Source organism: Prionailurus bengalensis, chromosome A2, assembly GCF_016509475.1.
Source record: "Prionailurus bengalensis isolate Pbe53 chromosome A2, Fcat_Pben_1.1_paternal_pri, whole genome shotgun sequence".
NCBI classification, from domain to species: Eukaryota; Metazoa; Chordata; class Mammalia; order Carnivora; family Felidae; genus Prionailurus; species Prionailurus bengalensis.
In genome coordinates this window covers 50628413-50645059 of record NC_057348.1, presented here as the reverse complement: position 1 = coordinate 50645059, position 16647 = coordinate 50628413, and the positions used below count along the sequence as shown (strand labels likewise).

General features: G+C 45.2%; 1 protein-coding gene across 5 annotated transcripts in view; it reads left to right on the top strand.

Moving 5' to 3' along the window:
- The window catches only part of SRGAP3 (SLIT-ROBO Rho GTPase activating protein 3), a 262356-nt gene that overhangs the window by 188868 nt on the left and 56841 nt on the right, over window positions 1–16647 (top strand). For all 5 annotated transcript variants that reach the window (XM_043588002.1, XM_043588001.1, XM_043588000.1 and 2 more), the window contains 5 exons: window positions 1059–1187; window positions 2547–2768; window positions 4253–4354; window positions 6517–6714; window positions 13826–13910. In XM_043588002.1, coding sequence (XP_043443937.1) covers window positions 1059–1187; window positions 2547–2768; window positions 4253–4354; window positions 6517–6714; window positions 13826–13910 — 736 coding nt within the window. The remainder of the gene's footprint in view (window positions 1–1058; window positions 1188–2546; window positions 2769–4252; window positions 4355–6516; window positions 6715–13825; window positions 13911–16647) is intronic.

Below are 16647 nucleotides of genomic sequence, written 5' to 3'. Positions count from 1 at the left end.
GACAGTTCTGGGTGCTCCAGGCCCAGTGATGACTGGGGTAGATCAAGTCCCTGACTTCGTAGAGCTTACTTTCTAGTGGGGGACCCCAAAAACCAGCAAGTAAACAAAGAGGTAAAAAATATAATTTCAGGTAGTGAAGAATGGTTATGAAGAAAAATAGAGCAACCAAGATGTCCTTCAGTAGGTGAATGGGTAAGCGAACTGTGGTCCACCCAGGCAGTGGAATGTTTTTGAGTGCTAAAAAGAAATGAGGTAACAAGCCCCTAGAAGACATGGAAGAACCTTAAGTGCATATTAATAGGTGAAAGAAGTCAATCTGAAAAGGCCACATACTGTACGATGCCAACGACATGACATCCTAGAAAAGGCAGAACTATGGAGACAGGAGAAAGATCAGTGGTTGCCAGGGGTAGGTGGCAGGGAGGAAATGGATAGGGGGAGCACAGAGTATTCTAGGGCAGGGAAACTACTCAGTCTGATATTATAATGATGGATGTATATTGTTATACCTTTGCCCAAACCCATAGAATGTAAAATACCAGGAGTGAGCCCTAATGTAAACTATGGACGCTGGGTGATTATGATGTGTCACTGTAGGTTTATCAGTTGGAACTAATGTACCCTCTCAATTTTTGCTGTGAACCTAGCACTGCTCTAAATATACAGTCTTTAAAAAAATTAAATGAAAATGAAAACAATCACTAAAAATTGAACAAAGATAAAATAAGTGAAAAAAGTAGATCGGGGAAGGGAACGGGGGAGGGGCACCGCAGATGCTGAAGACTCATTTCAGGCAAGGTTGTCCTCAGAGGCTGCTCTGGCCACCTGATTTTAGGGAAGGACCTGAAGGACGGAAGGAGCAGGCCTCATAGGGACTTGGAAGGATGGCTTACCAGGCAGAGGGAATGAGCCTGAAGGCCTAGAGGCAGGAGTGAACTTGGCCTCTTAAAGGAAAGGCAGAGGGGACTGAGCAACGAGGAGCCTGAAGGAAGAGGGTTCGAAAGAGGGATGAGAGCCAGGTTAGTGCCTCAGCTCTTACGTCTACTGTGTTCTTGCAGAGGCAGGCAAAGTATTCTGAGAACAAGCTGAAATGCACAAAGGCCCGGAATGACTACTTGCTGAATCTGGCGGCCACCAACGCAGCTATCAGCAAGTACTACATCCATGACGTCTCCGACCTAATCGACGTGAGCACCTGGGGAGGCTGGGACTGAACAAGGCCCCACACCCGGACTGGCCCTTGTCTTTAGCTGATGTGCATGTCCCGTGAGCCCCGACGGAGGGGAAGGGCAGTGGGCATTGGGGCCTGGGGAATGAGTATCACCTCCTGGTTTCTACTTCCGTGGGTGGGAGTGGGCCTCTGGCAGCCCCTATATGGTCAGGTCAGGCAGTCTTATATTCCACCTGCACTTCCCAAGTCCCCTCCTCTACACCGGGCCCTTTTCTGGGTATAGAGGTATAGGGGTGATCATACACAGTTCACAGCCTGCAGGGTTTCCCAGGGTAGTATAGGTATGTTTAGGGAATATTATCGTGGGAGAAATCAGGCAGTTTAAGCAAAAGCAGAATGGAAGCCTGACTCCTGAGTACCAGTTGTGTAGGTCATGCTGAAGAGACTGCCAGCTTGGAAAAAGAACGTCATGAGGGGCATCATCATGGAGAGCTTCTGTGTCATCTGTGTTGGAGCTGAGGCTGCTTTTTGTGTCTTGCCCATCCCACACGGACAGGAATCTGGCCTGTAGATGCTCAGGAAAGGTTCCATACTGGCGGATGGATCCTTTTCCTCTGGGTCTGCTGTGTCCTGTCAGGGAGTCAGAGGGTCACCACTTTTCCATGGCTACAGTAGGGACCCATTGCCACAATCTCCAGGAGATGGAGCTGCCCAGCCCTGTCTGTGGCTTCCCATGCCCCAGGCCATATCTCTCCTCTTTCTCACAACTTTTCACTCTTTCTAGCCCTCTCCTGTCTTCATTTGCCACATTTTTATTGAGCACCTGCTAGCTCTAGGCCTTGAGGCACCACAGTGGACAAGAGCCCATGGGTCTGTCCTCATGGGGCTTACAATGCATAACCTTGAAATCTTAATAGGTGACCACAAAGCCAACTGGCAGGTGTCACAGTGAGGGAGGTGGAGGAGATGTGGGCCCCCAGAGGAGGGAAGCATGATATAAACTCTGAGCGGGGAGTGCATCAAGGAGGACTTCCTGGAGGAAGTGACCTCTAAACTGAAACCTCAAGGAAGAATATTTAGGCAGTCTGCAGGCAGAGGGAATGCATGTGTGAAGGCCTAGAGACGAGAAAGAATGTGATGAATTTGGGGAGCTAGAGAAGCTCTGCTAGTCCCCAGATCACAATACCCAGCTCCCACTGAGGGCTTTGGGGAGATTTGTGCAGCAAGATTCCAAGGTGCACAAGGGTTTCCAGGATGAAAGATTTGACTGTGGAATGTGAGGTAATGGTAAGCCACTGTCATGGGAAAAGGAATGCCGTTGGCCCCCACCTCCATGTGACAGCCCACAGCCTTCTGTCATGTGCCTCTTTCCAAGTGCTGTGACTTGGGCTTTCATGCCAGCCTGGCCCGCACCTTCCGGACCTACCTCTCAGCCGAGTACAACCTGGAGACCTCTCGCCACGAGGGGCTGGATGTCATCGAGAACGCGGTAGACAACCTGGACTCCCGAAGCGACAAGCACACTGTCATGGACATGTGCAACCAGGTCTTCTGTCCTCCACTCAAGTTTGAGTTCCAGCCCCATATGGGGGATGAGGTAGGCTTCTCCCAGGAGCCCATGCTTGAAGCCGTTTCACCTGTTCTCCCATGTGCTCCCAGAACATCGGTGGGAGGGGAATGTCAGCCCCTGTTCCACATGCATGACATTGATCTCAGAGGCCTCAGGTCATGTTCTTGGTCCAGGGGCTTCCCCATCTGAGGAGTTTCCCACTGATATCCTAACTCTGCTGGCTCACATGCCTCACCTGTAGAATTACAAGACCTTAACTCTCCTTAACATCCTTCCCAGTTATGTCTAGACCCCAAGGGAGTCCCACATTGTCACACAAGCATCTCACAGTCTTCCCTTGGATGACCTTGGATCACAGGAGGTTAGCTAGGCCTCACCGCAGCCGCTCTGGCGGCAGCCTTGCCTGGGCACTGCCTGTCCTCCCCTACGGGAGGCTTACCACCAACTCTGCTCCCTTGGGTTTTGTTTTGTTTTCTTTTAATATGAAATTTATTGTCAAATTGGTTTCCATACAACACCCAATGCTCATCCCAACAGGTGCCCTCCTCAGTGCCCATCACCCACTTTTGCCTCTCTTGGGTTTTGTGCCACTCAGATCCTCAGAACCGTGTTCTGGAATGAATAAATAAATAAGTGCAGGAAGGTACTTGTTCCTGGCCACAAAGCATCACAGTGGTTACTCAAACTGTGCAAAGTCCCTTATGCTAATAGCTCCTTGAGCTTTCCCTTTTCATCCCTCCCCACTTTCTTCATCTGCAAAAGAGGGGCCTTCTGCAGGGTCTCCCACAGCTTCTGGCCCATCCCTCAGCCATTGCATTCAACCCTTTGGCCCATCATCTGGACCTAAAAATCCTGGCCTCATGGTTATGATGGGTGACTGTGAAGTTTGAGTTGCCTCGTTAGTGGTAAATAACTAGTAAATCACAGAGCCCTACTGTCCCTTATGATCTCAGCTGAGTTATGCCAGGCTGCCCAGCCCACAGGTAGTAAGGGAGCCGTGGGTGGAGTGGGTGTAGGGAGAGCAATGTCTCCTTCCACTCACCTCCTCCCCCACCCCATGAGCAGGCTACTGACTCACAGTTGCCTCACCAAAGCACCTTCCTGATGGGGAATAGGACAACTCTACTGATTGTTTCCATTTGTTATTCTTTTCATTGGCTTTTGTCAAGCCATTGCTTTCTTCTACAACTTCCTGCTTTGAAATGAACTAGTCTCACTTAATGAGATTATGTTAAAGTGTTTAGTAAACCCTCTAGGGTTGGACAAACCTAGAAGACCATGACTGAGAGGCCACAACTTGCAGTGTGAGAGGGTGGCCTTTGGGGTAGGAAGACCCCAGTTTCTGGCTGGTGTTGCCAGGTGCAAGCTGTGTGACCATGGGTAGGTCACTTAACCTTTCCAGGCCTGTTTCCTCAGCTGTTGATAGGGATGTTGATGATGGCCCCCAGCCCTGGCTCCACACAGGTGATGAGAGCACTGGGCAAGGGCAGGTGGTGGCTGTCCTTTTGCAGGTTTGCCAGGTCAGCGCTCAGCAGCCCGTCCAGACGGAATTGCTCATGCGGTACCACCAGCTGCAGTCCAGACTGGCCACTCTCAAGATAGAGAATGAGGAGGTGAGTGGGCCGCTCTGCCCTGTAAGCGATTTCCTTACAAAGGCCTGGCTTGTCGTGGAATGCATTAGAAATTAGGGTTCATCCATAAGATGGATTATTACACACCCATTAAAACTGGGCACACCAAGAATCTTTAAAGGGATAGGGGAATGCTCCCAAGATGTTAAGAACAAAGAGGATGTAGAACTCTATGTCCAGTAGTATCCTGAGTATGGTAAACTAGAGGAGGTGCATGTGTATCTGTGTTTATTCACAAGAAAAAAACGCCTGGAAAGAAAGAAATGCTTTGAGATGTTAATTGTGATTATATCTGGGTAGAGGAATTATAGGTGATTTCTGTTTTCTTCTTGTGCTTTTCTCTGTTATCTGCATTGAGTTTGTGTTATTTTGATCATCAAAGATAGCTATAGGTATTTTAAATTACACAATGTAATAAAAAAGCCCAGGGCACACCGAATGTGTGATGGATCCTGAGCCCCAAGGAACTTCTGTCTTGCCTTGGCCAGCACACCTCCCACGTGGCTAGTGACACAGGATCGCCCCTGGGAGGGCACGAATGGAAATACCAGCTGTGGTGTGTTTTGATGTGGACCGAGGAAGCCAGATGGGAAACATTCCACTCCAGCCTGGATGCCTTTATGCAGGGAGGATGTCAACCAACCACAGGCCCCTGGAGAAAGGACAGCAGGATGTGAGGAATGTCACCTAAAATCTTGGGCAAGTTTATCACCAGAAAGTGCAACCACAGCTGGAGATGGGGAGTCATGGCCCCTGTCTTCACATCTCAAGAGGGCTGTCCTGGGCGGAGAGAGCTGGTTTGCTCCATGTCTTCACAAAGGACAAAGCTGGGACAGACGTGAGACAGATTGTCACGCAGGACGATAACGAATCAAAGCTGACCCTGGGGGGAGGTTATACAGAAATGGATTGTGTTTTTATTTTTCAAACCCGAGGAGAGAGAGGAGATAAAGAAAGTATTCTGTATCCTCCCCTGAAGCATTTTCAATTGTTTACATGGAACAGTATATGGATAACAATATTAGTGGGGTTTAAATTGGAAAGCAGGGCCCCATAGAGGAGAATGAAGCAAAAGTTCCTCTGTATAGGCTGTTCGTGGCTATGGAAATGCTTAATTTTGAACCTGAACTCCTGTCAGGCTGTGTTAGAAAGAACTGATCCATACATTTATTCATTCACAAGTATTCTTTCAACCAGTATTTTTCAAGTATTTATTAAGCACATTCCATGCTCTAAACACGGTGCTAGAGGCAAAGTAAAGTGAGTGAACAAGAAAACATAGTGCCTCCTCTCCTGGAGATTATAGTCTAGCAAAAAAAGATAGATAAAACATTAAAGCAGTATGCAAAATATCAAGTGATGGTGGGCACTAAGTTAGGAACAGTAGTCAGGGAGCTCTGATGTCTCCAGGAAGTGACATTTAAGTGGAGATCTGAGTGACAAGAAAGACTTCGGGTGACAATAATTTAACAGTGAATGTAGATGCAGTTTCTCCCCTGACTGTTTTTGGAGTGACCTTCCATCCAAGTATAGGGTACAAGTCAGTGAAGGGATGTTGCAAGGTCAGGTCTCATGTGTTCTGCACGTGTAGCCTTCTGGGGGACCCACTTGACTCCAGGAGAGAAGTTGGGATCCTGGAGGACTGGCTCAGCATGATCTTCCTCTCTTTTCTCATTTCTCAGTCAGGCTTTTGATAAGTCAGGGGCAGATAGCCAGAGAGTATGTCCACTGAAGATGGCCCCTCATCCTATCTAGACTCTGTCCTCTCTTCTCTCTGGATGAGCACTCAGAACATTTCTGCTCAAGGGACCTGCCTCCCATTGGAGGAGCTCGTGTGGGGCTATATAATCAAGAAAAGAGAAACAAACCTGGAAACCTGGCTTCCTTGTTTGTCACAACATTCTCCCAGGTTCTCTTCAGCAGAAACAATCCAATACAATGATGTTAGACTGGGCAACATGGGTTCTCACCCTAGCCAGCTCGCTGGCCTTATATTCCACATCAGTGTAATGAGAATGATCATCTTTGTCCTGCCCACCTCCTAGAGGCTATACGTGGAAGAAATAAAGTGGGGAAAAGGATTTTGAGGTGTGAAAGGCATTCTGAGGCCGAAGGGTTTTTGTTGACATGCTATGTTTCTCCAGGTTAGAAAAACCCTGGATGCCACCATGCAGACCTTACAGGACATGCTTACTGTGGAGGACTTTGATGTTTCTGACGCCTTCCAACACAGTCGATCTACCGAGTCTGTGAAGTCGGCTGCCTCTGAGACCTACATGAGCAAGATCAACATTGCCAAAAGGAGGGCCAACCAGCAAGAAACAGAAATGTTTTATTTTACGGTAAGTGGTGTCTTGGACCCAGAACTTACTGTCTACTGACCTGCTGGCAGTGACTTTTGGGGAACAGCCCAAGCTAGGGGGAGCCAGCAAAACCATGTGGGTCAGTTAGAGCTAAAAAGTTTCCAATGTGCTTCTCAAATGAAATTGCCTTGGCTTTGTGAGATGCAAAAAGGTGAATTGCCAGTGGGGAGCATCAGCATTGATCCTGGATTGATGGTTATTGCAGTTAACCTACAAAACCCCAGAGAGTTGTGTTCCATAGGGTATGAGGGAAATGGCTCTTAGCCTAGTGGAAGCCCAAATAACAAACCTAAAGTTTAATGTACGGTTGTCACATTGAGGTATCTTAAATTTGGGTGTGGGCTTTAGAAACCATGCCCTGAATGATCTGTGCAAACTGCTGGTAAGTTGTCAGCCCATCATGTAAAATCCCAGATTATATGCATTCCATTTTGCTGGGGCAGGGAAGAACAAGGTTAGGGGGCACTGGATCTTTGTTCAACATGTGTTTAGTGAACATAGAATTTTGGGGGTGTAAGGGACTTCAGATCTTCCGTCTGATGTTTGATCACATTCAACCCTATCCCTACCAAAAAGGCATCCAGCCTCTGCTTGAACAGACCTAGGATTAAAAGTTCCTTCCTTCTCCAAACAGCCCTATTGTCTGGCCTGTGGCCGGCAGTAGATATTATGATGTATTCTGTTATCTCTATTTCACTGGGATTTCTGGTCATTCATCTTGATCCTGTTCTCTGGGGCAACAGAGAGGATAATTCCACAAGACAGTCTTCGGTGTGCTTCTAACGAGCTAGGTTTTCATTTCTCCAGGCTAAACATACCTGATATTGTAAATCCTGCCTCATAAGCTTTCATTTTGAGCGGCCTCAGCATCCTGGTGTCTCTTTCCTGAACTTGTTCCTTTTATTGATGCCTGTGTTAAAGCGAGACTCTGAGCAGTGATCTGACCAGCACAGACTAGAGCTAAACTCCCGCCTCCTCCCACCCTAGGTGCTATTCTCCTTTCCATACATTCTAAGATCATATTCTTTTTGTTTTGTTTTTATTTTTATTTACAAATTTTAATTCCGACATAGTTAACATACAGTGTTATATTAGTTTCAGATGTACAATATAGTGATTGAACAGTTCTGTGCATTACTCAGTGCTCATCATGATAAGTGTACTATGAACCCCCTTTATCTGTTTTACCCAACCTCCCTCCCACCTCCCCTCTGGTAACCATCTGTTTGTTCTCTATAGTTAAGAGTCTGGTTTTTCATTTGTCTCTTTTTTTCCTTTGTTCATTTGTTTTGTTTCTTAAATTCCACATATGAATGAAATCATATGGTATTTGTCTTTCTCTGACTGATTTATTTTACTTAGCATTATACTCTTTAGATCCATCCATGTACTTGCAAATGGCAATATTTCATTCTTTTATATATGTATATAATTCCTCAAGAAATTATATGTATTTATACATGCCGTCTCTTCTTTGTGCATAAATCTATCAGTGGGCACTTGGGCTGTTTTGATTTGGCTATTATAAATAATGCTGCAGTACATATAGGGATGCATATGTCTTTTCACATTAGTGTTTTTGTATTTTTTTGGTAAATACCCACTAGTAGAATTACTGGATCATATGGTAATTCTATTTTTAATTTTTCAAGGAACCTCCATAGCGTCTTCCACAGCAGCCACACCAGTATGCATTCCCATTAACAGTGCAAGAGGGTTTCTTTTTCTCCACATCTTTGCCAACACTTGTTTCTTGTGTTTTTGATTTTAGCCATTCTGACAGGTACGAGGTAATATCTCATCGTGGTTTTGATTTGCATTTTCCCGATGATGAGTGATGTTGAGCATCTTTTCATGTGTCTGTTGGTCGTCTGGATGTCTTCTTTGGGAAAATATTTGCTCATGTCTTTTGCTCATTTTTTAATTGGATTATTTGGGGTTTTGGGGGAGGTGTTGTAGAAGTTCTTTATATATTTGGGGTACTAATCCTTTATCAGATATGCCATTCGCAAATATCCTCTCCCGTTCACTAGGTTGTCTTTTAGTTTTTGTTGATTGTATCCTTTGCCATGCAGAAGCTTTTCATTTTGACACAGTCCCAATAGTTTATTTTTGCTTTTGTTTCCATTATCTCAGGAGATGTATCAAGAAGAATGTTGATACAGCTGATGTCAGATGCCTGTGCTGTCTTCTAGGATTTTTATGGTTTCAAGTCTCACATTTAGGTCCTTAATCCATTTTGAGTTTATTTTTGTGTCTAGTGTAAGAAAATGTAGTTCAATTTCATACTTTTGCATGTAGTTGTCCAGTTTTCCCAGCACCATTTGTTAAAGAGACTCTTCTTTTTCTCATTGTGTATTGCATCCTTTGTTGTAGATTAATTGACCATATAATTGTGTGTTTATTTCTGGGATCTCTATTCTGTTCCATTGATCTTTATGTCTGTTTTGGTGCCAGTACCGTACGATTTTGATAACTACAGCTTTGTAGCAGATCTTGAAATCTGGGGTTATTATGCCTTCAGTTTTGTTCTTCTTTTTCAAGAGTGTTTTGGCTATTTGAGGCCTTTTGTGGTTCCATACAAATTTTAGGATTATTTGTTTTAGTTCTGTGAAAAATGTTTTTGGTATTTTGATAGGCATTGCATTAAATCTGTAGATTGCTTTGAGTAGTATGGACATTTTAACAATATTAATTCTTCCAATCTATAAGCATGGAGTCATCTTTCCCTTTGTTTTTACTTCAGTTTCTTTCATCAGTGTTTTATAGTTTTCAGAGTATAGGTCTTTCACTTCCTTGGTTGAGTTTATTCCTAAGTATTCTATTATTTTTGGTGCAATTGTAAATAGGATTGTGGTTTTAATTTCCCGTTCTGCTACTTCATTATTAGTGTATAGAAATGCAACAGATTTTCTATATTGATTTTTTATCCTGTGACCTTACTGAATTCATTTATCAGTTCTAGTAGTTTTTTCATAGTGGCTTTAGGGTTTTCTATATATAATATCATGTCATCTGCAAATAGTAAAGGTTTTACTTCTTCCTTGCCAATTTGGATGTCTTTTATTTCTTTTAGTTATGTGATTGCTGTGCCTAGGACTTCCAGTACTGTGTTGAGCAAAAGTGGTGAGAGTGGACATCCTTGTCTTGTTCCTGACCTTAGGAGAAAAGTTCTGTTTTTCTCCACTGAGAATCATATTAGCTGTGGGTTTTTCATATATGGCCTTTTTATGTTGAGGTACATTCCCTCTACCTTCTTTGATGAGGATTTTGATTATGAATGGATCTTGTACTTTGTCAGACGCTTTTTCTGCATCTATAGTTTTTATCCTTCCTCCTATTGATGTGATGTATCACATTGATTGATTTGTGAATATTGAACCACCCCTGCAACACAGGAAAAAGTCCCACTTGATCGTGGTGGATGATTTTTTTAATGCATTATTGGATTTAGTTTGCTAACATTTTGTTGGGAATTCTTGCATCTATATTCACCAGAGATATGGGCCTACAGTTCCCTTTTGTTGTAGTGTCTTTATCTGATTTTGGTATCAGGGCCTCATAGAATTAATCTTGAAGCTTTCCTTCCTCTTCCTATTTTTGGAATAGTTTGAGAAGAGTAGGTATTAAGTCTTCTTTAAATGTTTGATAGAATTCACCTGTGAAGCCTTCTGCTTCTGGACTTTCGCGTGTTGGGAGTTTTTTGATTGATACAATTTCATTGCTGGTAATCAGCTTGTTCAAATGTTCTATTTCTTTTTGATTTCGTTTTAGGAGGTTATGTGTTTATAAGAATTTATCCATTTCTTTTATCTTGTTCAATTTGTTGGCATGCACATTTTCATAATCTTCTCTTATAACTAAGATTGTATTCTTTTTTTTTTTTTTTAAAGTTAATGTCAGTTAAATCTCTATTCCCTATGTACTGCCATTACACCAGGCTACCTTTCTGCTAAAGGATATGTAGCTGATGTGTTGGGTCAGTGTTAGGTTTCTTACCAGTTAGATTTCCTCTTGATGGATTTAGTTCACGGCTTCAGACTGTCAGGATCTTGTTGCAGTGGTTCAACATATGTGCTGTCCCTTCAGACTTAGGTTGTCTGCAGATTCAGTGAGTGTGGCTTTCATACCTTAAAGTTTGTCAGTGAAAAAAAAAAACTAATAGTTATGCCACAACCAAGGCCAAAGACAGAGTGTTTGAAACATGCCACTAGGCTGATAGTGATCCACTGTATCAACACCTCTAGATGGCGGTCATTTAACGAGTCACAAACCCACCCAGTTCTGACACCCAACTCCATCTTGTGATAGGCCTTGTCAAATCCTTTTTTGAAATCAAACAGTTGACATATATTGCATTTCCTCCGTCATCACTCTTTGATTTTGTTGTTTTCAAGAAAGGAAATAAGACTAGTCTTGGTGAATCAGCCCATGCCAATTTCTGGGGTTCACCACTTCCACTGGGCGCCTCCTGTATTTACAAAGAGAATTTTATGGGTCACAGAGATTTAAGGAAGGAGTGCACATGAATATGAATTCACTATGACAGCAGAAGCAAAGAAATCTGGGTGGCAGAAGCAGAGAAAAAGGGGTCTGGCTGACTTGAAAGGAAAAGAATTCACCAGTGTTCATGATTAAGGGTCATGGGTATTATATTTTCATTTTAATATTTAATCTATCAACCTGGTTGGCTAGTACACCTCATGACTTGATGTTATGACATTATTTTAGGCACTTTTAAGGACATAATATTCCTCTTAATGCAAGCATTGGTACAATTTGATAGTATTCTTTCCATCGTGAGTCACATATGAAGCCTGGATGAAGCTTGGAAAAAGTAGGCAAAGTCTATGGGCTCCAGAGCCCCGGGGTGTAATTTCCAGTAACCAGTGAATTGCCCACTCAGGTGAGTTACATGGTTGGGATTAGAGCTTCAACTACCTGGGGCAGCAAGGCATGGTGGAGAAAATACCTGCTTATACCTCAGCTCTGCTTCTCATGGCAAATTTTTAAACATGTGATAAGAGCAGAGCATGTCATTACTGGAAGCATCCATAGAGAGCCTAGGGGAGAGCGTTTATCAAACTGAAGTGTGTATTCGAATCATGTAGGAAGCTTGTTAAAAATGTAGGCTCCCAGCATACCACCCTCCCCGAGGTGGGCCCTGGAAAATTGAACACTTCTGATCCTCTGTAGTGCCTTCCTCAGGGGTAAAATTAGGGGTTAGACTCACAGTATTCTTGAGCAGGAATCTGCATTTTGACCCTCTCCCCAGCTGGTAGGAGGCTGCCAGTCCCTGCACCACACTTGGAGAAACACTGCAGGTCAGTTATCACTTTACCCTGAGGAGGGCAGTGAGTAAGCTGCCCAAGGTGGCACTCTAAGCTCTGAGCTTCTGTCCCCTTCTGGCAAGAATGGGAATGATGATGCCCCCCCCACCCCACTCTTTGCCATCCAAGATTGTGATGGGACCAAAGGTACAAGCTTGAAAACTGCCAGGTGCTCTTTGGTACAAGGGGAGTGGTTCCTAGGAGCCAAGGTCCTAGGCGCCAAGGACTGTGGCTGACGAGATACGGCACCATCGTCTCCTGCCAGTCCCACCATTCCAGAAACCTATCAAGATGGGGCCAGGTGAGGTGACCTCAATCTTATCTGTACACATGTCAGCCCCCAGTACCTGGACCTTTTCCCTACAACTGTTGTCAATAGGATCATGGTGATGTTCCAGATGCTCCTTTACACGTCATATTGGAGTGTCCCGAGCCTCTACAGTTCACTTGTTTGCTCCTCTGCACCCTTTTCTGAGCATTCTGGCTGGGGCAATAAAATGGATTTCTTGGTGAGAAACTAGCTGGCAGATTTGGGGCAATCACACCATCCTGTGCCTTCGTTTTTGGGGCATTTGCAATTGCCTTTGCATCTGCTGAGAATGTTCCTTCCCCATGTGCTCACGTGTATCCACACAGCCCCTTCCTCACCTCCTTCAGGCCTTGGTTCACATGGCAACTATGCAGTGAGGTCTGCTCTGGTTCCTAGTCCCCCATTCCTGCCTTATTTTTATCCATAGCATTCACCAGCATCCGACCAATCGTGTATTTTACTTTCTTTATTAGCTTATTGTCTCTCTTCCCACTCCTCTCTGTCAACCCCCACGAGATCAGAGCTTCAGCAGAGTTTCTCAGCATTGGCTATATGCCAGGCACAGCTGTAGGCACTGGGGATCTGGAAACAAATTGGGCGTGGACCCCACCAACAGCAGTCTAGCAAAGACATGCCCCAGCAGAGAGGGGTCTGGCCTGTGCTTACATGATGCAGGGTGGGCCAAGGAAAGCTGGTACTTGTGCAGAGGTGTGGCTGAGGTCCAGCTCAGTTTGGGCACAGGTAGATGTGTTTCTGTTCCCAGTGACTCCTGTCCCTCTGCACTGCTCTGAAACACATTGTACATCACAAGGTCCCTGAACTCGAAGCAGCCTGGGAGTCCCAGGGACGTGGGGCAAATCAGATCTTTATGCCAGCCTCACCTGTCTCCTCTGTAAAAAGCAGAAAAACGTATCTTCCAATGTAATTGAGGTTATTTTAATAGGAATGTCTTTAGGGGCCTGCAAAGCCCTTCCTCCTTCAGAGTGGGGCCAGATGAAAGGAAGGTTCCTTCGGAGGCTCCTCTGTAACAGATCTGATAAAGCGCTCTTGCCTCAGCTGTGTGCCCCCAGAGACGGCTCCCATTTTTATTGCTCGTGGCCCAGAAGCACAGTGGAGGCTTGATGACTAACGAAGCTGTCTGCTTGGGGCTCAGTCCCCAGTCCTCACCTGACAAAAGCACCTTTCACAGCTCACATTCCCCCTGAGCTTTCTTTGTGTTCCCCCAGACTGCCCTGAAATGCCCAGGATGGGACGGTTGCACTCAGCAGAGCTGGGGTCTGTGGAGAAGTGAAGAGGAGCAAGTCAGAGGTCCTTCTTTTCCTCATGCTGGGGTCCTTGAGGGTGGCATAATCTCCCTCTGACCTCCCTGGCATAGCGGTCGGTTTCAGAGGCAGAGACCACGTGACTTGGCCTTGCAGTCTGTAATGTCCTTGTGCCTTGTGTTTTACAGAAATTTAAAGAATATGTGAATGGCAGTAACCTCATCACTAAGCTACAGGCCAAGCATGACTTACTCAAGCAGACCCTGGGTGAAGGTGAGTTGGTTGGAAGGCAGAGGCCTGTGAGGAGGGATACTTGTTTTGTTGTGGTCCCCTGGGTCGTTTCAGCTTGAGACATGGGCACTTGGTTGAATGAGGCCTGGTAGCACAGCCACCTGGCAGGACTGGGCAGGCCAGTACAGATGCTAAGAGGGGTCTAGTGTGGCTGCAGAAAATATGGGGCAACTACGTTCGTTTAGGTTCTGGGGGAGAGTCCAAGGCAAAGTGATGAGAGGGGTCCCCAGCAGGTAGGGGGTGGGGATCCAGGAGCACAGAGTTCTGCATTGCTGTTTTTTAACAGGTACTGTTTGCCAGGAATACTCCTAGAGTGTCTGGCCAGGCATCTAGGTCCAGAAAAGAAAACTCCATATGTGTATTTTGGTCCTTGAGGGATGTGAGGAGTAGGCTTAAAACTGCGCAAAGGCCTCCAATGACAGTTGGAATAAAATCCAAAGTGCTCTCACAGTACATGAGGCCAAAAGGTCATTTGAACATTACGTTTTTCACTGACCGTATTTATCATTGTCTACTCCCTTACTGTGCACCAGCCACTCTACGCTCCTTTCTGCCCTTTAAAACTCATCAAGCTCATTCCTACCCCAGGGCCTTTGCATCTGCTGTTCTCTCTGCCTGGAATGCCCTTAACCCAGATCTCAGTATGGGTTGGCTCCTTATCCTTCAGCTTTGTCAGCAGAGGTGTCACTTCCTCAGTGAGACTCTCCTTGTCACCCAACCTCAAGAAATCACCACCTCTGTCCCAACACTCTCTGTTTGATTTTCTTCATCTCATTCATCACCATGTGAAAGCACCCTATTTATTATTTGTTCATTTGCTTATTATCTTTGGGTACATCCCCACCCCAACTGTCTCATATCTTCTTTACGAGTAGGGACTTCCTTGTTTATTTTGTCTACCACTTTATCTCCGGTGCCTAGAATAGTACCTGGCTCACAGTAGCCATTCAGTTAGTCATTGGATGAATGTTGAATGGGAAGGTCACCAGGACACAAGCCTGGCCCCAAGGTCAGGGATGGCTTGCAGCAAATCGTGGTGGCCCTGGAAAGTGGTGTGACTGTCAGCTATGAGGGGGATGAGCTGAGCTGGGTGTTTCTGAAGTTGTGAGGCCCTGCTTGAGCCCCACATCCAGATATACTCTTGTATTCTGTTGGAGAGGTCTGTTGGCTGAAGGGTGTGCTCTATGTAAAGGAAAAAGAGCATGGGGTCCAGGAAACGGGATTTCCAAAGTGATGATACCAGTAGATCCCAAGACGACAGCTTGAAGCAGGCCTAGAGATCACCCAGGAATTTTCCAGGGAAGTAGGAGTGTGATAGGTGAGAGTCATAGTGGGGCATAGCACCCCACTCTTCTCCATACAGATGCACATTCTAGGGGCTGTGCCCTGCCCACCCAAGCCTTCCCTGACACTGTCCACTCGGCACCGATCAGGGGGACAGCTGGAATCTGCAGATACTTGGCATTTGTGAGCCCCGTGCTTTAGAGGAAACAGTGGGAAATTAAACCATTTCCCAGCCCCAAGGTGCTTCTAACCTAGCGAGGAAGACAATTCATGAATTCATAAAAAATTTAAAGCGATAACATTAAGTCACACAGAAATACTAGGTGAATTGCCAGGTGAACAGTACAGACTCTTAAGAGTATGAGCCAGGAGTGGAAGGGATCACTGTGGGCCCAGAAGAGCCGGAAAGGCTTCAAGAAAAATGAGTAACTGGGGCTTGGAGTAGTAACCAGGGGGTTAAAACTAATATCAGTAGAATTTTTTCAATCAACTTTATTGACCTATAACTTATGTACAATAAAATCCACCCGTTTTGTGTAGAAATCACTTGTGACAAACATATGTACCCAGATCAGAATATAGAACATTTCTGTCACCACAAAAGCCCCTTTGAACCCCTTTGAGGTGAATCCTTTCTCCACCACCCCAAGCAACCACTGATCGGATTTCTGTCAGTATAGATTAGTTTTGTGTCTTCTAGCTGGGCAACTTCTGGGGGTGATAAAAATGCTCCTGATTTGGTGTATACTCAGGTGTATACATTTGTCAGACCTCATTGATTGGGGATAAGGGTGGGAGCAGTGAGTCGCATTGGTCTTTTTTTTCATTTCCCCCGACTCTCCTCTACATTCTGCCCATCCTGACATTTCCATATTGGGCCAGAAGAGTGGGGCGCATAGGAGTAGGAGAGCCAGAAAGTCCTAGGGAAGAGCCAAGCTGGTGTGCCAGGGACAGCTCCCATGACTAGCATTAAAAAGGAGGATTAGTTTTATAGCCAGTGGCCCCTGGGGGTTGGAGGCTGTTTCTCAGAGCCATGTACCAAAAGGCAAGTCCCTATGAGTTGGTTGGCTCCTTGTATGTTCAAAACCAGGAGCCCTGGTTTTAGAAAAGTAGATGTTCTTTTAGAAAATAAGATCCCAGATGAGAAGGTGCTTCTCTCCAGCTCACCCATGTGTGCTATCAGATGCAACCGTTTATTACTGCCCTTGCCTGAATGAATAGCCTTGATGAAATAATAATAAAAATTAGTTTGGGTTGGCATAACCCCTGACCCATTTGGTCTCCCAAGTTCACTTAGCCTTCAGCTATACCTTGCTCCAAGATGTGATTTACCAGTCCTCCTTCTGAGTTTTAGGCTGAATAGCAATGAAAAACTGCAGGAAAATGTGGCTTCCGAAGTGTAAGGGCAGCTAAGAAAGAAAGAGCCATCCAGAAG